Genomic DNA, 23016 nt, shown 5'->3' with positions numbered 1-23016 from the left:
ACAAAGTTCCCTAAAAAAAGGAAAAGGAAAGAACTCAGGAAATTTTAAATTATTTGATTTTAAATCACTTCGTTTAGATTGAAAAATATTTAAAAGGAATGCATTTAAAAATTTAGGGGAATATTTGAAAACAACGTTAATAAAAATTAGTTAAAACGAGTAATTCACGATGAGAAGACTTTTATTTCTATATTGTCTATTTTTAAGAACATTGCAAACATTAATTGGTGAATAAAAATAAACTTGAATTTAAACAATTGCATACAAAAGCAAATCTATAGTCAGATGGGTCTCAAGAATCTCAACACCACCCAATCAGATTACACAAACCAGATCAATTCTTGAAGAATAAAAAAGCAATTTACCAAATGCTACAATAGAAATACAAATTAGAAACTTCAAGATTTTAGTTCAACCATGGCATTAAACAAGACTACAATGAAAAGTCTCTCCCCTCTGGCGAATTGGAAATGAGAATATCCACAAGAACTAATATAAAATGTAAAGAGATACATCTAAAAAGGGGAAGATTTAAATTAAGTGTCCACCATCTATAGATGTTACAATTTTCCAAGAATGCTAACTAGATAATTCAGATCTTTACATACATTCCCTGCAATGGCAAATCCAGATCTGAAATGTGAAATACGTCCTCGAATTAACAGCACAAAATCAAACATTACTTGTATGCTACAGCTTCAGATCTCCAATATAGAAGTCTTCAATCATGTCAAAGACTCGAGTTGCGTGTTGTGGCCTGCATAATAAGTATCGAGGTTGAAATTAACATGTTTAGAAGATTGTTGCAATGATGGAATCTAATATTATAGCTTATGTGTATGTTGAGTAAAACCAAACATGTTCCTTATAGTTTGTAGTTCAAATCAAGGGAAATGTCGTCTTGTTGCGAATGAATCCATTTACAACATGAACCTATAGTTTGTAGTTCAAATCAAGAGAAAAGGTTTGGTTTCTTTCTTAGGGAATGCTGTCTAGTTGCAAGTGAAACTTAATAGGCAATATTCTCTCACTTAATGGTCTTTGTTTAGTGAATCAAGCATGGTGATCTTAATTATTGTCAATTTATGCCAAAACAATTCTAGAGCATTCAATCAAGATTGTTTGGAAATATCAATTTAACATGACAATAACAGATGAGGTGATGTCAGCCTGGTTTACCCATAAAACCCTTCTGTAGAATCATCCCCAGCATGTGTTAGGATGGCATCCCCTCCAGGATGTTCTTCAACATAGGAGGTCACATCATACACCTTTGCTCAAGGATAATCGAAAAAAGATTATAAGTACAACAATAATATACAAGCAAACTCCAACTTTTGTTTGCTAAGAGCTTGGATATCAAACCAGAAGATAGATGATTATACCTTGTTCTTGATAATGACCCAACAATCAGTTCTCTTGTTATGAACCGAGACTTCATCTTTACTGTAGTAGACTTTAGATGACTAAAAGCAAGAAACAACATTTAGAATTTAATGAAAAATAAGATCAACGCAGATCCTTAAATTTAAAAAACTAAGGCCTATCCCGGAACTGCACATCACCAACAGATAAACTTATGCTAAACCAAGAGATTTGAAATCACAATACTAAATTTCAGCAATCCAAGCAATAACGGAAAGGAATCCCACAGAGAGTTAATTACTTAAAAGGCACTGAATTAAATTTCGACGTACAACTTTGTTTCTATGGTGAATGAAGACACAAATTGTTTCACTAAATCTCCTGTAAACTACAGATTCCTTTCTGTTTCTCAACTGATGGAAGCGGTGATAAAAAAACATCCTGTGGATTGTGCAAGTTCAGTATTTATAATCCTAATCAATATCCATAATCAAAGCCACAAAGCATTAGTACCCCTAGTTATAAGCAGTTGGTTAGTACAACAGCACAATCATTTAAAACACTTGGACTAGCAAATCAATCAATTCACTCGACATCTTTTTTCCCACTTGTTCATCAGAAAAGGTTAAATAGATTGGACATTATACATTTGAAAACAATAATAAAGCAATACATTAACTTTAGCTGTATTCTGGAAATAGAAGATCGCACAAGCCAAAATAATTTACCTATGCTACTGAAGGTAAAAACATTCACGTCCCAGCTTCTCAGCTGGCAAAGAATTGATCAATTCATTTATAAAATTGAATCTAAAAGACAACTAAATCTTCAAATTTCCAGTAAAGTAGTAAAAAAACCTTCATATCCAAAGTACCTTGTTAATAGGATTTAGTTGGACCTTCTGTGCATTTCCTGCATTCAGAAAATAGCAGTGTCTGTTCAAATCGATGTGAATTTATTCATTGAAGAACTTAAGAAATGAAACAAATACACTTCTTCCAACTTACGGTCGCGTGGGATTAAAAATAGAGCTCCCAACAAAACACTGAGAAGCAATGCAGCTATCACTATCACCATTTTACGTACCTCACTGCAAAATCAGATTCACAATAAATGCAAAATCCTCATACTGAAACAAAACAAGAAGCAGCATGATTCCGAAATTGAAATTTTTTTAAAAAAAATGAAAAATCTGTTTGGTAAGAGCAAGAGAAATGCTCTTGAGCTCGGAAATTCAGCAAAGATTCTCGGACCATCCAAGGTCACTGATTCATGCTAGTCTTTGAAGCTGATGATTTAGCTGATTAGAGCGAAACTGAGAGCTTACCGTAAGATTACCGATCCGATTTAGAGATGGAATCAGAGAGATTATCCACTGTCCGGCGAACTGAATACCAAAATGAATTCACCGGGAAAATGCTTACCAGAATCACTCTCAAAATTCCGCTGTATTCAGCCAAATACCATCGGATCCCCGTCAAAACATAAACCGGGTACGGATCACCCGCCAATTCTGATTCAGGCTTGGGCTTGAGCTTGAAATTGGGCCCTGGCTTCGGTTTTGAAACGGGCCTGACTTTCTTCTTCGGTTTGGGCTTACGTTACGGCTCAGCCCTGACTTCCCCTTTGGCTTGGACCTCGGTTTCGGCTCGGAGTTAAATAAATTTTGGCGCCGGCGGTACAAAGTTGAGTTGCATCCTTTCATCTTCCTCGACGACGACGCTCTGCACTGCCATTGCTTGATTTATTCATGGAGGACGGCGCGAAGCTGAGCATATACAAGGCCGTCAGAAACATAAAACGTAGAGATAATACTCTCTACAACGCTCTCAGATCAATTTACGAGGACTCTATTTTCGTCGGCGAGATCTCCCAGCTATGGCCGGAGCTTCCTCTTCTCGCAAATCTCCGTTGCGGCCTTTGGTATTCCCCGAAGTTTCACTCCAATTGCTACTTCAAGTCCACCGACGGCCACAACAACAACTGGTCTTTCAATACTTCCCGCCTCAACCTTCATGTGGCGCAATTGGCTGGTACATCCTCTTTTCCCCTGTCTGTTTTCCTTTCAATACAATTTTCTGTATTGGCTTATTAATTTTTCCGACTTTGAATTCTCGAGGAATGCTTCGGGGGATTGTTTGCATTTTTGAAGTGTTTATGTGATTCGCTTTTTTGTTTGATGGGTAGGACAGAAGGGAGGGTGTATTATAGTTGATTCCACTCGAAGAGGAAAGCGCTTTCCTGATAGCATGTCCAAAACAATACCCATTTGGACTTGTGTTTTGAATCGGTCTATAAGCAAACATTTAAAGAAAATCCACGGCAGTTCATCGGAGCTAGGGGTGAGTATTGGCTATTTTGTTCTTTGCTTTTTCATCATTTGGCAGTCTATGATTCTTCAGGTCTAGGATCAAGAGTTCACTCCCTCTTAGTCGGGTGTTAATCTGAAATTGATTGAACGTCTGTTTGATGGGTCAGCAAGTAGTTTGAATTGGTTTTTATGCCAGTTTTTTTGTCTTTCTTAAACTGATAACCTAAACTGACCCGCTTACATCCCTATCTCAAGGGTGAAACTCTAAATGAAAAAATTTATATATTTTATGTACCATGTCTTTTGTAACAGGAGCCTTCCACTTCTGCTGTGCTTGCTGAAAATGGAAAAGAATGTACTGTTGGTTGGGACTGTTCCTTGCATTTACCCCTTTGGGTTTCTGAGACCGAGAAAGCTGCTATTGAGGAACGTCTTGAAGAATGGACGAAACAGTTAGATGACTGTGGAGCTGATGTTACCACATTGGCATCAATCTTGAGAAAGCCATTACGCCCCTTGTGGATTTCACAGAGATCGGTTATTTGGTTGAACGAAGTACCAGATCATGATTCCTGGGATTTCACCCCCATTATACTTGTTACTGCTTCGTTCTCTACTGGTGTGGTTCAACAAAGGACCACCACAGAGTTTAGCTGGAACTACATTTCTGGAGCAGGAGACGATGAAGAAAGTTGGGCAAGAGGCTTGACTCCAAATCTGTTTTGGAATCACGCACATGATCTTATGAGCTCTGGGCCTGATATCTGTAATCAGAAGGTAGCTGAAATAGTTGAAAAGGACAGAGTATATCGAGCACTAAGGGGAAACGATGCACCTCAGATCAGTGTTAAATCTCGGAAAGGATCATCAACTCAAGTCCCACCTATAGAGCAAATGTTATCTTTTGATATTTCTGATGCTGAGCTAGATGCAAAGTCTTCTGACGGAAATTGTGGATTATCTTGGCTTGGTTCAACTAGACTTGCAGTAGGCTCATCTCAAAATGGTATTTACAGGATTTCTGTTTTATTAAGGATAATACAGTAGATAATTATTGGTCTTAATATAGAGTAGAATCCTTTTTTCTATCATTATTGGAAAAGAAGGTTCAGAAGGAAAGAAAACTTCAAGCCTGGCTACTTATTTTTCCGCTAAAGATGGTTTATTATCTTAATAATCGAAAGGCTAAACCATATATCAAAAAATAAAATGCAATGTTCAACATCCGTAAAAGTGATCAATGATGGTTACATGAGAAAATATTTCCACTCTTAGCCATTTTCCAAATTCATTTTCGACTATTCTTGGTTTTTCTGTGGAAATATGATGAGTTTGGCAACAAATGTAGGAGTGTATTTTATGCGGTTCACTAATTACATTATTGTTTCTTGACATCACTTATCTGTTGATTACTTTTGTTTTATGTGTGTGCAGCTGTGACTGCGAGCAATGTTGATTGCATTTTAAATTGCGATCAAGAGTCCTTATCTGTTTGCCTTCCGGTTGCTAGTGCATATCTTCATCTACCTATGATGGTGAGTATGGGAAAAAGAGAGCGTAACCATTCTTAAGTTTGCAGCACCAATTCAACTTATTTAACAGCTTTTTCTTTTCAGATGTCAAAACTGGATCGATTTTCCCTGTCGCGAAACCTTGCTTCTGCCGTAGATTTTGCAAAGTTGAATCTTAACCAAGGGAAAAGACTTCTGGTTTGCTGTAGCAATGGTAAGAATACCCTTTATTTAACTACAACTACAATAAACTCACCTATTTGAGATGAAAATCTATTGAAGAGGGTTGGGCAGATTGGGGGAAGGTGTTAGTTCTCTTCTTTTGAGTAGTTGGGCTAATCGGTCTTTGTAACTTTCTTTAAGTTATTTATTTAGTCAATGATATGGTTTATGAAGATATCAAGCATAAGTTGATGCAACATTTCTGAAACTTTTGCTAAGAGAACTCTTTCGTTTACTTGCAGGAGAAGATATTAGCATATGTGTTTGTTTGGCAATACTGACATCTCTATTTGACGACGAAGGTACCCTGGCTGAATTTTTTTCTGTTAAACTATCTTAAAGTACACCAAATGCATACATTTATGCTATTTTCATCTTTTCATCTGCCCTTCAGCCCCTTCCTCTTTTAGAACTTAGAAGGAGAGTTAATTTATCATTTCCTTTTAGGGATTTGGATATTTTAAGATGTAAGGGTGTTTTTCTTTGGAAAATGAGTCTTTAGCAAAATTTGACTCAAAATGTGAATGAGGTGAAGTTGAAAAGAGGTTTTAAATACTCAATCCCTTCTTATCAAAGACGAACTTCCTTAATCTAGATTTTGTGTTAAGTTAATGTAGAAGTGTTGTTTTTCACATTTGAGAAGAGGAACTTTTTTTCCGATTTCAAATTCAATTTAGGTCTCACCACCTCTTCTTCAAGAGAGAAAAGGAGAGCAATTAGCTTCCTACTTGTACAATATTTTTTATTTCCAATAGATTTCATTCGCACTTTGATTTTTTTATTTCAAAGAAGAGAAGAATATATTGCTTTCATATATTAGTTCATTAGTAACTGTGTTAAATTACACCAGGAACTTTCGATTGTGGGAAATCTTTTGACAACACGCATATTACGAAATTGGAAATGAGAAGACGACTCGTATACATCTGTAAATTTGCAACAAATGCAAGGCCTTCCAGAGGAAATTTGAGGCAGGTTTTCAATTTTCTTAGTGGAGGAAGAACTGATTAACTACAGCTAAGCAGATTCAACAACTTTACAGGTTTTTCCTTTTACTTATTATTATTGTTTTTCTTTTAGTATCTTTTACCTTTTATACCGTCGAAGTTGATAAGGCCAAGGTCCCCTGATATTGTGAAGATATTGCTTGCCTTGGCCCTCTTCATTTGTAAGGAATGATTTTTGAGATTCTTAATTATTTTCTTAAAGAAAAAATGAAACCAAGTTTGTGGATTCCTTGTATATTTATGCATCTTCATTTTAGGGTGTGGTCAGGAATGAGTTTAAATAGCTAAAATCATTTTGTGAAACATGATTTTGATTATTCCGAACATCGCATATGACAATATAAAGTACACATTAAATTGATTTAGAATGATGAAATATGTGTTTCGCCATGCACAGAAAAAGTGAAGCAGTACAAAGGAGAACAAGATGGTTAAACCTTAACCTTATTGGAACATGGAAGTGCATTTTATATAGTCTGAAGTATTTATTTTCTTCAATGTGTGTAGTACTTGAATCTATCTTGGACGAACAGCACGCTCCGAAGGTCCAGCTTGTCGCATTAGCTGATTTAGTAACAAGATCGTCAGAATAATGTGTAATGCTAGATGTATCAATACACATGCAGACACCTATCTACACATGCACAAATGAATGTATGTATGTATAGAGAGAGAGAGAGAGAGAGAGCGAGACCTGGAAGTAGTCCTGGAGCCTACGACGTAGTCGTATGTATTCATTATTTATCCGTTCCACAGCAGCTTTAGCCCTATTTGATAAGTAACATAGAGTTAGAACGTTGCACTCAGTTTTCCTTTTTTGGTGAATATGTAAACTATCTTTTTGAGATGAGAGATTCCGTTATAAAAAAAGGTTATGTTTGAATAACTAAGGGTATGTTTTATAACCTTTTTTAATTCTTTTTTTTTTCTTTCAATTTTTCTTTTCATGAATTTCATCCTTTAGCATAACACTTAAATTATTGGCTAAATTTGAAAAATAGAAATAAGGTTTTAAAAGGTTTATAATTGGGTTGATTTTAATAACATTTCTAGAAAATAAATAATAAGTTAGTAGAAAAAAATGCATCTCACCATTTCTTGGGGCCATAAACAAAAATCCAAATCAAAATACAAAATTATTTCGAAAAGTGCCATTTTTTTCATTTTTCTTTTTTAATACTTCATTACTCTAATTTTCAAGGTTAAAGAAAGTGTACAAGACCAAATAAGCATTACTCAATGCTCTAAAGAAGTGGTGGGATGGAACCCAAAAATTCCTTATTACCCATCAGAGCATTATTCGGGGCTCCAAGAAAGCCCAAAAGCGAGCCCAAAAGCGAGCCCAAAAGCAATTTTTAGGCTCGATTTATTCCCCACTTCTTAGATGTTTCCACTTTTGTTGTGTTTATAAGTTTAAACTCTTTTTGGAAAAAAAAAATGATCACACCTTGATAAATCTTTTGAAAATATTTACAAATATAGCAAAACAATATAATCTATTTGCGATAGATCACGATAGACTAATCTATCTATCAAAATACAAATAAAAACCGATAATAGTCTTTCGTAGTTCATCGTTAATAGACAATAATATTTTGCTATATTTTATAAATATTATAGTTCATTATACTATATTTTGAAAATAGTCTTAAAAAGTAACATTACCCGGGCACGTCATCCTCTCTGCAAGCTTGGAGGGCAAGATCTACTTCACGGGTCACTCTAATGGCACCAATGCTACATAAATAAGCGATAATGGAATAGTTAATAAACCATAATTGAGAATACAAAAGAAAATAAAATTTTACCTTTCAATGGGACTATGGAAGAATTCATATAGACTATTTTAAGTTCGTGATTTCTAAATTTTTTTTTATTTTCTGTTTTGTATAGCAGAGTTTCAAACATTTAATTTTGTCATAAATCCAAAATACATAAAAATAAAATAAAACATATAATTACTAAATTACTAAATATGAAATTGAATTTATCATCTAATGAGAAAATTCTAATTTTTTTTTTTTTTATATTTTTATAATGAGTATACTAAATTTTTGAATTTTAATAAATCAAAAAGTACATAAACTTCAAAATTAGGGAGTGAATTCGTAATTCTCATTGTATTAAAAAGGAATAAGAAGAAACCTAGCGCTAGCCCCCTTAAACTTATGAAGTGGCCTTTCCAGTGTTCTGAGATTGCAAGAAGGTCGCTCCCTGTGTGAAGAGAAAGTCTCGTATTATTAGTTTCTTTTTCCAGCAATACAAGATGAAGATGAAGAAGAAACGTCTAACCATTTTTATATATCCATAAGAATAACTAAAAGAGATATTTAAAAATATGTGTGTTCCCTCTAATATGAACTCTTGAATTTTCAGAATAAAAAACAAACAAAATAAAGAATTGAAGTAAAAGATTTTGAATTAGGGCTTACAGTGCATTTTCTAAAGAAGCTATAGACTGGGTTGATTCTCTAAAGTACACAGTGAGAAGCCTCTGGAGAAAGTGTGGATCATCAAACCCTAATTGCTCAACTTGCACAAATTGGTCACTCAAAATTCCCTACAACAACAATCAATTTAACTTTGATTTGTGTAATTTCTTCATAATTTCATCACAACTAAATTTTTTTTTTAAAAAAGAACCATAAAGTAAAACTTTTGGGTTCAAAAAACATATTTTTAACCATTTATTAAATTTGGTCTCAACATAAAGTCCATTAATTTGATAGCATTTTCCTTTTTTTTGTTTTCCTACCAAACTAAGAAATATGCTATTTGATCATAACTTTTTTTCTAAATAATACATTTTCTTCTTTTAAATTTTGAATAAGAAAAACAAATAATTTACATCAAGATTTCAGAAAGAAAGAAAAATCCACAAAATGTTGTCATTACTTAATTTCCATAAATATTTCTAAGCAATTGCAAGAATCTTTTTCAAAATGAAGAACAAGAAACTAGTTTTTTGGAAAATCAGAAACACAAAATATGAGTAAACAAAAACAATAGAAATGGTAATTCAAAGATCAGAATTAAAAGAAAATTAAGTATAAAAGAGAGAAGAAAAGAAGAAAACCAACATCACTGAATAACGATTGTCTCATTTCAGCAATCTCTTGGTGCAGGCCAAAATTATTGTCCATTTTGCATACAAATGATAAAATGGCAATGCTTTACTCAAAATCCCATTCCAAGAAGACACTATATATAACCCAAAAAGATAAACCATTTTTTTTATTTTTCTTTTTTCAAAAATGAAAATTACAATTTTTCATCTTTTAAAATACTATTTACTGTTTCATTTTTCTTAAATATGCATTTTCAATAAATTTGATCTCTGATTATATAGTTAATTTTTATTGAAATTTATTAAATATTAACAATAATTTTCATGAAAAAAAAGGCAAGTTGCATCATCAAATTTAAAATTTATCGATAGAAAATTCTTAAACAAATAATAATTTAGTCCATAAACTTTGATTTCTAACGATTTAATCTATACTTTTAATTTTAAAATAATTTAATCCTTAAAATTGACTATGTAATAACATTTAATCTTCCTACTTGAAATTTATAACAATAACTTTGTCCATGTAATAAAAATTAATTTTAAGATTTAACAAACTTTCTTATGTAAATAAATCAATAAACTAATATTTTTATAAAATACAAAATCTACGTTATAAAATAATCTAAATTAGAACTAAATTGTTCAAAAATTGAAATTATTGCTAATTACTAAAGTTAAAAATTTTAATTTTTAGGCTTAAAGAAATATTTTTAATTTATTAAAAATATTTGTTTAAAATATTATAAATAAATAAATAAAATTTTGAATGGTAATAAATAATAAGGCAGTAATTATGAGAAGAGTGACAGATTGCAGGCATGCAATTGCATAAAATGAAAATGAATTAAGAATTTTATGGGAAATTATATCAAATATTTCCATGAGAGAATAAATTATGAGCAGAAAAAAGATCAAAGGCTTTTATATTCCCAGATCTTCTATTAAATGAACCCAAATTTCTGTATTTATAAAGAAAACCATGTTACATTGTTAAAGTCTATGTTTGAATTGACTTCTTAATTAAGTGTTTCAAAGAGTGTTTATCAATATAAGTAGATGTTTATAAACACTTAGAAAGTCAAACCCTAATGTATCTTTAGAGATGAATGTTGATTTTTTACATCGTTGATATTGTTTTTGTTACTATTGGATTGTATATATAGTGCTTTTGAAATAAACTATTTGATTCCAATGCATAAACTTTATGTTTGGGAGTGATTTTAGAATTGTTAAAGTTGTTTTTTTACATTTAAAATATTTTTTAGTAAAGATAATTATCATATCGATTATTGTTGAGTAAGCTCACTTTAGCTTTTAAAATATGTTTTTAATCACTCGACATTAAATTAAATGTAAATTTTTTATATTTTAAAATGTGATTTTCATCTTTGAAAATTAGTTCTGAATGATTAAAAGTATGTTTCAGAGTGACTTTGAAAATGACAAAGTTAATTTTAATCTTTTTAGAAGTTACCAAAAAATTAAATTAAATTAATTGAAATTTTGTATATAACATATTTGGTAAGAAATATGGATTATACTTTTGAAAGTTGTTATTAAATTATGTGATTCGAACAGTGAAAAATGTGTAAACAAAATTTATACGTTACGTATTCTTCGGTGTATTTAGATTTTGAATTTTTTAAATTTTAACATAGAAATTATATTAGAAAGTGGTTACATATGCAAATATGCAATGTATTATAAATTGTGTGATACTAAAGAAAATAATCATTATATAAAACTTTTAGAACAAGACATGCTCCTAAGTTAAATTAATAAGGGTTTATATCATGCTCTTAAGTTAATTAATAAGGGTTTATATCCCATCAAAATATTGAGTGAGTAATTATAATTAGTTTTACATTTTATAAATGTACTATCAAATACATTTAAAACAAGATTTAAATTAGAATCAAAGCTAAATATGCTACTAAATTTGGGTTTAAAAGCAAGAAATATCACCTCGTTTTCATCGAAATTATTGTTTTTCGAAATTATTGTTTTTCGAAATTATTCTTTCAGATTTCTTACCAAAACAAGCTATTAGTCTCTTAACTTTGAAATTTACGTTAAAGATTCTTCAAAATTTAAAAACTACTGAATGTGTCTCTGCATAAAATTCGGGTTTTCAGGACACGGAGAAGAAAGTCAAATATAGGGTGAAGAGAGAATAAAATTGTTAAGAAATCCAAAATTGAGCGTTTCCTTTTATTGAAAATTGAGTTTTTTAGAACTTTTAGAAATTTTTATAAGGAAAATTGTTATGAAAAGCAAAGTTATTTGAAAATTTTGGTGTATTTTGTAAATAGTTTCATTTTTTGTATTCTTTATCATTTTCTTTTTCTTCATTTTTTATTTTAACATGATTATTTCAATCTTTAAAATCTTTTCAACGAATATACATCTTTTAACCAGCACATATATATACTATATGACTCCGATATAATCAAAATCAAATTACCAAAATACATACTAACTATATATTTTTATTAATATGTATGTATGTACTATAAGGTTTTGAAAGCAAGAAAACTATGTAATAGTTGAAATAATATATAACATACCATAAATACTACTCATCAAATGTGTATGTGTCTTTGTTTCTTTTCTTTTATTTATTTACTTTGTGTTAGAGGAAGAAAAATCAAAGTCTAAAGCCAATTTTTGAAATAATGAGAAAAACTTAATAGAATTTTATTTTCTTTATATAAAAATGGTAAAATAAATCTAGAAATATTAAAGAAAATGGCGAGTATTGTTTAAGTTTTAGGTAAAACAAAATAAGTTAAAATATTTTCATATGTAGCATTGATATATTTCATACTCACTTCGAATTTTTAATTAGTAAATTAAATTATACACCATAAGAAAAAACATATATGTTTATCCCTAGGAGTGTCAACAGATACACAAAAAAGCATTGCTTGATGATCTCCCAGCAGAAAAGAATTGTCGATAGTGTGACAAGAGAAAAATGTATGGAGTTGATCTCTGCTGACACCATAAATACAGCATCGACAAATAAGAATAATTGTCGACAGGGCAATACGTCATCGACATTTCATTATCTCCCAACGCCTTTACTATACGATTGAGAGATACTATATGTTTCGACGCACTAGGTAGCCATGACAGATATCCACGAAAACTTATTAAACCATTTTATGTTAAATCTTCCGATGACCAATAATTTTGACAATTTTAATTTGCCAGTAGTTCTTTTGTCTAATTTTTTTTAATTGTCTTCATATAACTGAATATTCCAACCATTTTATGTTAACATCTTTCGACGTCCCAACTTAACCTCGTTGGCAGCTCTTCACTTTTTAATTTTCTCTCAATAAATATGCCGATGAGTATCCAATGAGCATCGGCAAAAATGACCTATCTTCCAACTCTTTTAATACGTCGTTAGTGTAGCTTTATTACATCTTTGTATGCCAACATATACTCCGTCGACAAAAGCATTATCTACCGACCATTAATTCATCTACGCTTCTTTTTTATATCAACAGATGCATTTTTTTTCTTATAGTGATAGTGACAGAATGACTACTGGTGCACGTAGATTTAATTAAATCGTGAAATTTGAAACATAATGCATACAAAGGTTTATTAAATTGTTACATTTGAAGCATACTGAAATAAATAAATAAATAAGAAATATTTAAATATAAGATAAAGAACAGAAAAATAAAAGTTAATATTTCGTAATTAAATTAGGAGTGTTTAAAGGCCCTAAACCCTAAAAAGAGGGAACGTTAATTTAGAAAAAAAAAATACACTAAAAAATAAATGTGTCCAAATCATTAGCTTAATTCTTGTAATTAGCGAGTTAAATATATATAGTAATTATTAGTTTAATCAAGTTTGAAGTCTAATTTGGTTCGAGAGTTGATTTTTCCTCCAAATTATTATAAAAATATAAAATTTGTATTTTATGCTATTAAATTCACTAGCCCCCTTCTTTCTTTAAGTTTTAATATTTTTTATTTACTTTATAAGACTTTTAACAAAACAATTAACATTTTCACTATTTGTATATTGTAATAGTTTGAATTATATGGAAATCTTGAAGCTGCTTTTTGGTTGTAGTATTTCAACTTTCATCTTCATCTTTATCCATGAGAAGAAACATAATCTCTATTTCATAATACAAAGATAAGATGGATGTCATCCACTAATTGCTTTTTTTTTTTTTTTTTGATGTAATTTGATATATATATAATAATCTTGGTTGTATAACTTATTTTACTATATTTTATAACTATATTTCTTCGATTTTTAAAGTAAGTTTCAATCATACAATAATTCAATATCTAATCTCTATCACTGTGCTAAAATTTGATTTTTTACTTGAAATCTTTCGTTGACGACAGCTTAAAAAATTAATCAAAGAGGAAAAAAAAATCAAGGAATTATTGTTTATTAGTGCATAAACAATTTGGCTAATTCCAATGATCCATCAACACACATCATATCATATAAACCAATAATTAGATTCTTTCTCAAATTGTTTTATACATATTTTTAAAAAAAAAAAAAAAAACTTTTTATACTAACAATTGTCTCTAGGTCTCAATACTCCCAAAAGGAATATATATATATATATATATATATATATATATATATATATATATATATATATATATATATATATATATATATATCGTCAGTTCAATCATCAATGATAAGATATATAGATATTTCTTATTTATTTAAGGCCTAATTAATTATATTTTGTTTAGGATATTTTTTAATAAAAGGATATAATTATTGGCTAGAATTTGTGATTGATTTTAATAAAGTATCTTAGAGTGATTTTTTCTCAGGGTAGAGTACTAGAGATCCAATCTTTTAGTAGTATATGTTTTAATCAATAAACTAATAGATTAAAATTTGTTATTAATTATGAGTATTTTGTACTAATGCCCCCACTTTTTTTTCTTTTAGAAGGTTTAAATTTGAGTAGAATCTAATTTAGTTACTTTTACTGTCCACCATTAAACATCTTTGGTAATGGAGTTTAAAATTAATGCAGTTATCAATAATTTATTTTTATGTTGTGGTGAAGAACTTGATTTCTTACATATACATATATATATATAGGTATGAAATTTCTTTTTTCCTAAAAGGGGTTAGAAAATCATTATCTATTCATCCTTTTCCAACAATTGCAATTAGGGTTCTAGAAGAGAGATGTCCATTGGGAGAATTTAAAATAAAGTTCATCTTTTCAAGTTTTATGCATGAGAGTGGCTGAAAACATTAATATAAAAAATGCTGCATTATAAGATATCAAAATATTTTATGAAATAAAACAAAAACATTTTCTAACTTTTTTTCCGTTTACAATCATTTTCCTATCATATTGTATAAAAGAAACTTCATATATAATATATGAATGAGTGGTTGAACGAGGAAGCAAGTTACATACAGAAGACATTTAATTTGTGTTATATCTCCATCATGAAACGGTCCTTTGATTGTCCCACTCACAAATTCAAGTCTCTTTTTTAATATATACGATAAACTTACCCTATTTCTATTGATTCAATCTAAGAAAAAAGTGAACCCTAAAACGTCCCACTTTATTAAAAAGCACTCTCCCGACTTGCCAACTCAACCAATTTATTTATCAAGTATATTAAGAAAATTTCAACTGTGTGACAAATAAATTAAGAGAATTAAAAACATACCTCTAAATATTTTTTGGATCTTCACACAATTCACCAATAATATCGCTAAAGATCGGCCATTTTTTTTCCATCAACAGAAAGCTTAGTTACCCTCATCAATTTGATCATTTTGGAAATCTTCTGTTTCTTAAGGAGATGGATTAGTTAAATACTCAATTGTTAGAAATTTTAGGGTAGAGAGAAACGCCATAGGAGGATTAGGGAGAGAAGGTTTCATTTTGTGAATTGTAAATATTGGGCAATGAAAATATATTAAGTAATCGTTTCCTTTAGCACAATTATTAACAAACACAATGACCAATGAATCTCTAACCACAATAGTTAACAAAAACAATGTCATAAACATCGAGTATATTAATAATATATCAAACAAGTATGTTCAACCAGTAGTGTATATTAGTCACATGCATGTTTATTCATATAAAATGTGTATATCACTATTAGGTGGTGTGTTAATAATATATTAATCAAGTATATCACATTGAGATGGATCAATTACTGTCCTTGAAAAAGACTATTCTATTCACAAATTCAATCCATTTATCGATTAAATATGTTAGAAATAAATCAATTTTAGAGGAAGGTGACCCTAAAACCCCCACTTTATTAAACAGGACCATCCCACTTACAAATTCAGCCTAACTATTGATTGAATAATATTATAAATTTTGAAAAAGGAGAATCTAAAAAGAGCCCTGATTAAAAAAGTTATAAATATTTATATTCTATTGTATCATTTTGGTACATCAACTTTCCATGCTTGGTTATAATAGTGTAACATACTTATTAAACTCAATATATATTATGATTTGACATGATATATAAAGATAAGTAATTAAAAGAAAGAGCAACTATTTGTGAATATGTAATATAGATATAGGTTATATAAACGTGTTAATTTTGTAATCTAAATCCTAAAATTTTGGAAATATATTTTTAATTATATGTCTAAATTTTAAATTTTAAAACAAATAATTAGAGTAAAAAAAAAGTTTTTCAAAAGTAGAAAGAAAAACCAAACTCTTTAAACTTGAAAAAAATCACGAAAAAATTCATTAATTTTTGTGTGAACATTTTTTTCTATTTTGGACGATTCTTCTAAGCAAAAGTAAAAACTTCATTAAATATATAACTTTTAGCATAATAAACTCATTTCTTTTATAAAAGAATAAAGTGCATTTACTAATTAACTAATGTATTATAAATTATATAATATTTAAAATAATGATCGATTGATAACATTGCTCAATTTTAATAAATTTATTTTCTAACTACAACTATATATTTTTAGGGTCATGGGCTAATCAAACAACACATAATTTAAACAACCATTTTAATTCGACAAATATTGGAAAAAATTTGAAAAAATAAAATACAGCTCTATTTTTAAAAAAGAAAAGAATCCAATTTTTGCCTATCACATCCAACTTTGTTTTTCTTTTTTCTCTCACTTTTTATTTAGTTATTTTAAGAGATTTTTCAAAAACAACTATAAAAAAAAGTTATTTACACTTCATAGAAAAACAAATCGCTACAAACCCAAAATCTTATAAAATGTAAATATTTTGTTTACCTTTATGTTCTTTTTTACAATTTACCTAACTTTAAGTATAATAAATATCGACTACAAAAATTTGATGATGCATTCAACTTCCAAACATGAGTATATATCAATTAGTTTATATTATGATTTATTTCATGTATGGATATAATAATAATATATATTACATTTTCTGTCATTGGAATTTATCATTTCAGATCATGGCTCACTAATAAATAATTAGCATGGATGATGATAATTAGTTGCGTACTTAAACTGTTAAATGACAAAGACGTATTCCCATCCTTAGCTAACCGAATTAATATCACTTAACAAAAAAAAGTCAGAGTTGGGTTCCGTTTCTACTTATATATAATACTCATATTGTAGCTAAGGAAAATATTGAAATCTTCTTACAAATCTCTCGATAGTTTTCCTTTTCCTGTTATAACAAAAATAAACAAATACTGATCTCCATGGCTACATCAGCTAATCATGCAGCTAGGTACATCATGGACATTGAATCAATGTTCGATCTCGACACGGTCCTCAGCGGAGCTGATGACTTTTATTACTTACACACCGCTGTAGCGCCCCCACCCGTGGTGGTTGCTGACTTACCGACCGTGGCTACGGACGATGCATGTGCGGTTTGTATGGAGGATTTTCTACCGGATGAAGGCGGTAAACAGATCCCATGTGGCCATGTTTACCATCAATCTTGTATATCGTCTTGGCTCTCCGTCGGCGATTCTTGTCCTCTCTGCCGCCGTCATATCGCCCCCGGCGACAAAACGGAGACTTCCAAAACCGTACAAGTTTAGTTTGGTTAGTTTTGTTTTGTGCTAAATTTGAATATGAGATTTGGGATTCGGTTATCGTTATTCAATCAAAATGTGGTAAGATTCAAAAACTCACATTTTGAACAACTTGTATTCAACGATTACTAAGAGCAGACAAATTTTTAATGTTTATCGTTCTAACGAATCTCATGACACAGTAATAATATGATTGTAGAAACTTTATTGAATGAACTTAATTTCCTTCACTGGTCCAATTTTTCTATTTTCTTTTCTTCTACGTTTTAAAGAAACATTTACAAGCGAAAATTAATGTTTATAAATTTAATTTTTAAAAAAATTAAAGTCTTTAGTGGATAACGAATTCATTTTCTTTTAATATATATATTTATCTTAAATTTTATACTCGCCTTTGGATATCTTTAAAAGAAAAACTCATCGAACTATAAAAAGTAGAAAATCGATTTTTAAAACATACTTTTAGATTTTAATTTTAACTTAATTTATGAAAATATTGGTAGAAAAGTGAATAAAAAAACGTTGTAACATGAAATAGTGTTTATAATCTAAATTAGCCTAAATTATATAAATAGACGCGTATAAAACTCACGAACACGTGTATATACCTATAATCCTATCAATTTACTAGCACAAACCTACCTTTATGTCTATAACTTGTATTAATTTGCACAAATTCAAACTTTCCCAACTTAATTGTGGCATAATTTTAATAAGTAGAGATTTGTTAAAACCATACGCCAAACATTATTAAAAGTTTTAATTGAATTCGACTCCTTTGTGTTGTCAATTTATTTAAAAGTTTTTTTTTTCTTTTTGATTTAAAAGTTATCTACTACTAATTCAAACATTATTTCTCTCCCAAATTCATTAATTACAAATTAATTTATGTGAGACCTATACAAAAAGGATTGTCGCCAAGTGGACAAAAAAAAAAATCAAATTTCACCTCTAATTCTCAATTAAATCATATTCAAATTTTGTGAATCATTCAAAAAAAAAACCTCAAATTCTCAATTAACTTTGACATATACACAAAATTAATCAAATACTTTTCTTGCTCGATGACAGAACGATTTGCATAATGAAATCAACCGACAAGATGCGTAATCTTCTGCTAATTAATTTCAATAGTGGTTTAATTAATGAGGAAACAAAAAGATTGCTAGTTGTTAATTTGTTAATTTTTCATGTTTGTCTCTTTTTCATCAAATTTGTGTCATGAACTTTTTTTCAAATTTAAATTTTCAATCTTGTACTTAATAAATTCGTGTAATTTTAAAAAATGAAATACAATACAACTTTTGAACATAATTATTTGGCATTTTTCAAAACTTAGAGGTTAAGAATTTATTTCAATATATTAATTTTAAGCCATTCAAATAACAGATCTTAATTAGACAGAGCAAAAGTAAAAGACCCAAGTTGTAATTTATTCTAAATAGTTCTATATTAATATTTATTTTAAAGAAAATCTTTCCAAGCCATGATAGAGTCTTTGGGGTTGAAGATTTTACTTATTTGTTTATTTCTATGATAGAGGCTTTAGGATTGAAGTTTATATTTCCCTTTTTTTTATGACATAGTCTTTGGGTTAAAGATTTGATTTTTCTTTATTTCATACTCAAAAGTTATTACAAATTATTGAAGAAGTCCATGTGTCGCAATCTAATTGGCCAAGTTGGTCAAGGGCAAACTTTGTCAATTGCCATCCCTCTAAACTGCAAGAGGATAATAATCATAATATGCCTGAGAAAGAATCAATTTTTATATTGCATAGTCAAACCTAACGTCGTTATCACAAACAAAACTATAAAAACGATTTTAAAAGGAAGAAGTCGTCGTGAATAGCTTACGACATGTCGTAATTTGTTAGCCTTAGTTTGGGAAACACTATAGGTTATATATGTCTATATATTTAATAATAAAGAATATAATTTAGTTAAATTTGTAGAAAACTAAGTGCCAAAGAAACCGATTATTGTATCGTAAAATTACGATTGTTATCATGACTTTGATACTAATTGTCTCACGTCAGTTACTTTCTAAGGCTAACACAATAATTTTGGTAGGTGTTTGAGCACTTATTGAAAAATAGTTGAAATAACCAAAAAAAGAGAAAACTACTACCTAGAGAAAGATGAAAGAGATGATAAATAAAAAGGAAAGAAATCTAGAAAATTAGAAACGTTATAGATTTACAAGAAAAATATTCGTAATTGTAAAAAACGTTTGTAACGGTAAGAATATTAAATATGCGACGACATTTGAGTCAAAATGTATCATTAAACGTTTTAAAACTTTTTCTTAATTACTGTAAATGAAAAATTTGTTCAAAATATATACAAAATATAACAAAACTTCTCATTCTATCATTGATATCAGTGTCTATCAATATCACTAATAGATATTATAAAAAACCTATTAAGTGTCTTTCATATATGAATCTTTAATATATTTTGTAAATATTTTAGTTTATTTCCATTTTTTTTTAAAACTATTCTCTAGAAGAGATTTTAAATGAATTAGAATTGAGTTGAATATTTATTATTTGATGTTTTAGCTAAGTGTCAGTCTTCCTCTCATCCAACTCTTATATAATGTGTCTTGAAGATATCAATCCTTAGTGGTTATGTAATAGTGACATTTTGTGAGTTTTTGAAAGACATGCACATCGAAAAAGAAAAATCCATAAAATTCGGAGAAAGAGGAGAGAACGTAGAAATTTATTTTTAATTTATTTATACATTGTACTTTATTTATTTTAATGTTAATATTTTTCTAACATTCGTGTTTCGGTTTTGTCTTATTAAATTCTACTTCATTGTTAGACCATAAGGTTAAAGAGATGGACTTTGGGCATATTTGTGTTTGAACCAACCAGCTGGTTGAGGTCCACTCAATTTCATGGGCCCTTTTTTTTTGTCTGTGGAAATATTCTCTCAGCGAAAATTCCTTTACAAATAAAGAGATGAATAGTAAAGACTTTGAATTAGCTCCACATGTAATAGAAAATTAATGTAAATTTCTTGTTTGAATGGTTGATAATTGATATAATGAAAAATATGCCCTATTTCTTTTTTTTTTTTTTTAATTTTCCTTTTTTCTTTTTCGTTTAATTATCTTTAATGGAAGATTAATTTGGTCTACCAAAAAGTGTTTGATTAATCGATTATTAAGTAGTTATTTAATGTTGGTTTTATTGTTTTAAAATTGGAGTTGTTTGTTATCAAGTTAGTAATTAGTTTTCGATTCTTTTTAAGCCATTATTAAAAAAAAAATTGTTAAATTTCAAAGACAAAGTAAACTTCTAAAATTGCTTTTTAGGTTTAAAACTTATTTTTTTCTATAAAATTTAAATAGTTATCAATCAACACTGACCACAAATTAAATTATGAATAATGTTGGAAAGGTATTCTCTTTAATCTCGATCCTCATCTCATTTATTGATTGATCAAGAACAAATATGAATATTTAAAACGTTTGTAAAAGAAGGAAATAACATTTGTAACTTAGTTGTACGTACATATTTCATCCGTATAACAATATATTATAGATATCTTTAAAAATTTGAGTTAATCAATTCTAATATGGTCTCACTTTACTTAACATAGTAGTTTATTTAAATAAAATTATTTATAGAAAATTATAAAAAAATAGTAAAATAAACAAAATATTTAGTAGTTGTTTTTTTATGAAGTATAAATAATTTATTTTCTATAAAAAAAACCCTAATTCATACATATCATTGGCATCAAATTATCTCTCTTTTATTTTATTTATTTGTAGCAAAAAAATATTCTCAATTAAAATGTTCCTTGAAAATTACCATGTGATTAGATGTAACCACACACATTAACCTAAACTTTCTTAGGAATAAAAAAGAGATAAAATAAACAATAAATTATTCATACAAACAATTCAATAAACTCACATGGGACTAAATTAATTGATTACAATTTATAACAAATCAGATGGCTTTTTTCCTCTTCTTTTTTCTTTCTCTTTTTTTTTTTTTAAATGGACGAATAAGAAAATCAATCACAAGTTACAATATCTTTTCTTCTAGAGAAACTCTACAATAAATTAACAATCTAATGTGTTTTTTTAAAAAAAATTGATAATATGTCTTCTCAATAATTGAGTTTCATATATTTTTTTTTATCTTTTTATTGTTCCTTATTTTTCGAAAAACGAGCGATGATTGAATATATATATATATATATATATATTATGAATCAAATTGTATTGTGTAATTTTGTATTTGATCTTATATTTTCTTGCAACATAATTAATATCTTATTTTAAATGAATAAAGTTGAGATTTTTTATGTTTAAATTAATTCTATTTCAATTTGATTTATAGAAAATAAATTGAATTAAATTATTAAATCGAAAATCTATCATGTTAACTCGTTACTTCATAATAATATTTTGAGAGCAACAATAGTACAAAATTAAATTATCAAGGTTCCATATAATAATTAATATTTTAATATATTAAAGGAAAATACTTTTTTTTAAAAAAAAAAACTATATAATAATAATAAAAAAAAGGACCCTATAATCCTCCGGCCTCCAATAATCACACCTTCTCGAGTATTGGGCAATATAAATAAATAATAAACTCCCATCGTGGAGAGATTCCCTAATAATAAAATAAAATGCATATTGTAAAAACTACTCTATAGTTCTAATTAATTGAAAATATAACGCACAATTTTTTAAAAAAAAATTATGAAAAACGAAATAACATATATTTACTTTTAACATCATTCAAATTTTTCATTAAATGTTTACATCATTTTACCTCAAAATGATGTGTGCAATAGACATCTAAATGTTGTGGTTAAAAACTATATAGTCTAATTAAGTTAAGTAAAATTTCATTAATTAGTTATAATCATTTCATTTATTTTCATAATTTTTTCTGAATTGGTATCAATATTTCTATAAATTTGAGACCTCGATAATTCCATCAATACTGATTATCAACGTTGGTTATAGTTAGATTTGTTACTTTTTTTTTCAAATATAGAATTAGTTTCTTTTTATCCAAAGAAATATAAAATATCTTTTTTTATATTTAAAGAAAGATAAAAGATCTTCCATATGTTTAGGATCTTTTTAAATTTATTTGAAGAAAGATAAAAGATTTCAATTTATATTTTAAGAAAGATAAAAAATATTCCTTATCTTTAAGAATTTTCTTAAAATATTTTTTATCTTTTAAAAGGATTTGATCCATGCATGTATGTTCAAAGAAGAAAATTCAAATCTAGCTACCGATCATCTCTATACTAGCTCAGTCATTTCCGGTGCTTTATCTCTTTTATCTTCAAATATTGATATTGAACAATGTAACAAATAATAAACTGCCCTCCGTTACTGATTTTTTTTTTCATATTTTAAAATTTAGTTAAAACGACGTCTAAATATTTAAGATAAGGGTTGTTTTTCTTAAAAAATC

At 28.5% G+C, this 23016-nt stretch overlaps 3 protein-coding genes across 5 annotated transcripts; 1 reads left to right on the top strand and 2 right to left on the bottom strand.

Annotated features, from left to right (window-relative positions):
- Window positions 1-389: 389 nt before the first annotated feature.
- Window positions 390-2834, bottom strand: LOC103498106 (cytochrome B5-like protein). The gene is made up of 6 exons (XM_008460589.3): window positions 2693-2834; window positions 2373-2455; window positions 2240-2277; window positions 1386-1466; window positions 1180-1271; window positions 390-757 (listed from the first exon to the last, which is right to left on the bottom strand). The coding sequence occupies exons 2-6, from the start codon at window positions 2440-2442 to the stop codon at window positions 691-693; spliced, it is 348 nt and encodes a 115-aa protein (XP_008458811.1). The 5' UTR covers window positions 2443-2455; window positions 2693-2834; the 3' UTR covers window positions 390-690.
- A 215-nt stretch (window positions 2835-3049) lies between these two features.
- Window positions 3050-7302, top strand: LOC103498092 (uncharacterized protein C3F10.06c). 3 transcript variants are annotated; one of them, XM_017047050.2, is made up of 8 exons: window positions 3050-3398; window positions 3553-3707; window positions 3989-4682; window positions 5111-5211; window positions 5293-5401; window positions 5652-5711; window positions 6260-6451; window positions 6924-7302. In XM_017047050.2, exons 1-7 carry the CDS (start codon window positions 3116-3118, stop codon window positions 6418-6420), a joined length of 1563 nt encoding a protein of 520 aa, XP_016902539.2. In that variant the 5' UTR covers window positions 3050-3115; the 3' UTR covers window positions 6421-6451; window positions 6924-7302. The 3 variants fall into 3 exon arrangements, with proteins under 3 accessions (XP_016902539.2, XP_008458793.2, XP_050940848.1); XM_008460571.3 differs by having other exon boundaries at window positions 6814-7302; XM_051084891.1 differs by having other exon boundaries at window positions 3054-3398; window positions 3558-3707; window positions 6260-7302.
- On the bottom strand, window positions 6933-9573 carry LOC103498077 (pseudo histidine-containing phosphotransfer protein 5). Its single transcript, XM_008460561.3, has 6 exons — window positions 9497-9573; window positions 8849-8976; window positions 8562-8630; window positions 8082-8153; window positions 7111-7183; window positions 6933-6980 (listed from the first exon to the last, which is right to left on the bottom strand). Exons 1-6 carry the CDS (start codon window positions 9557-9559, stop codon window positions 6933-6935), a joined length of 453 nt encoding a protein of 150 aa, XP_008458783.2. The 5' UTR covers window positions 9560-9573.
- Between the last annotated feature and the right edge of the window lie 13443 nt (window positions 9574-23016).

Source organism: Cucumis melo, chromosome 5, assembly GCF_025177605.1.
Source record: "Cucumis melo cultivar AY chromosome 5, USDA_Cmelo_AY_1.0, whole genome shotgun sequence".
Taxonomy (NCBI): domain Eukaryota; kingdom Viridiplantae; phylum Streptophyta; class Magnoliopsida; order Cucurbitales; family Cucurbitaceae; genus Cucumis; species Cucumis melo.
The sequence above is the reverse complement of the archived record's forward strand: the minus strand, read 5'-3'. Positions and strand labels throughout refer to the sequence as shown.

What these genes read in the sequence shown, in the direction of transcription:
- LOC103498106 (XM_008460589.3), bottom strand. Translation starts at nt 2,442, where the DNA reads ATGGTGATAGTGATAGCTGCATTGCTTCTCAGTGTTTTGTTGGGAGCT. An exon ending in ATTTTTAATCCCACGCGACC is followed by an intron (nt 2,278 to 2,372) that starts GTAAGTTGGAAG and finishes TTCTGAATGCAG; the next exon opens with GAAATGCACAGAAGGTCCAA. An exon ending in AACTAAATCCTATTAACAAG is followed by an intron (nt 1,467 to 2,239) that starts GTACTTTGGATA and finishes TCTTGCTTTTAG; the next exon opens with TCATCTAAAGTCTACTACAG.
- LOC103498092 (XM_017047050.2), top strand. Translation starts at nt 3,116, where the DNA reads ATGGAGGACGGCGCGAAGCTGAGCATATACAAGGCCGTCAGAAACATA. An exon ending in AGTAGGCTCATCTCAAAATG is followed by an intron (nt 4,683 to 5,110) that starts GTATTTACAGGA and finishes ATGTGTGTGCAG; the next exon opens with CTGTGACTGCGAGCAATGTT. An exon ending in ATCTCTATTTGACGACGAAG is followed by an intron (nt 5,712 to 6,259) that starts GTACCCTGGCTG and finishes AAATTACACCAG; the next exon opens with GAACTTTCGATTGTGGGAAA.
- LOC103498077 (XM_008460561.3), bottom strand. Translation starts at nt 9,559, where the DNA reads ATGGACAATAATTTTGGCCTGCACCAAGAGATTGCTGAAATGAGACAA. An exon ending in AGAGAGGATGACGTGCCCGG is followed by an intron (nt 7,184 to 8,081) that starts GTAATGTTACTT and finishes CTTATCAAATAG; the next exon opens with GGCTAAAGCTGCTGTGGAAC. An exon ending in GGCTCCAGGACTACTTCCAG is followed by an intron (nt 6,981 to 7,110) that starts GTCTCGCTCTCT and finishes TTACTAAATCAG; the next exon opens with CTAATGCGACAAGCTGGACC.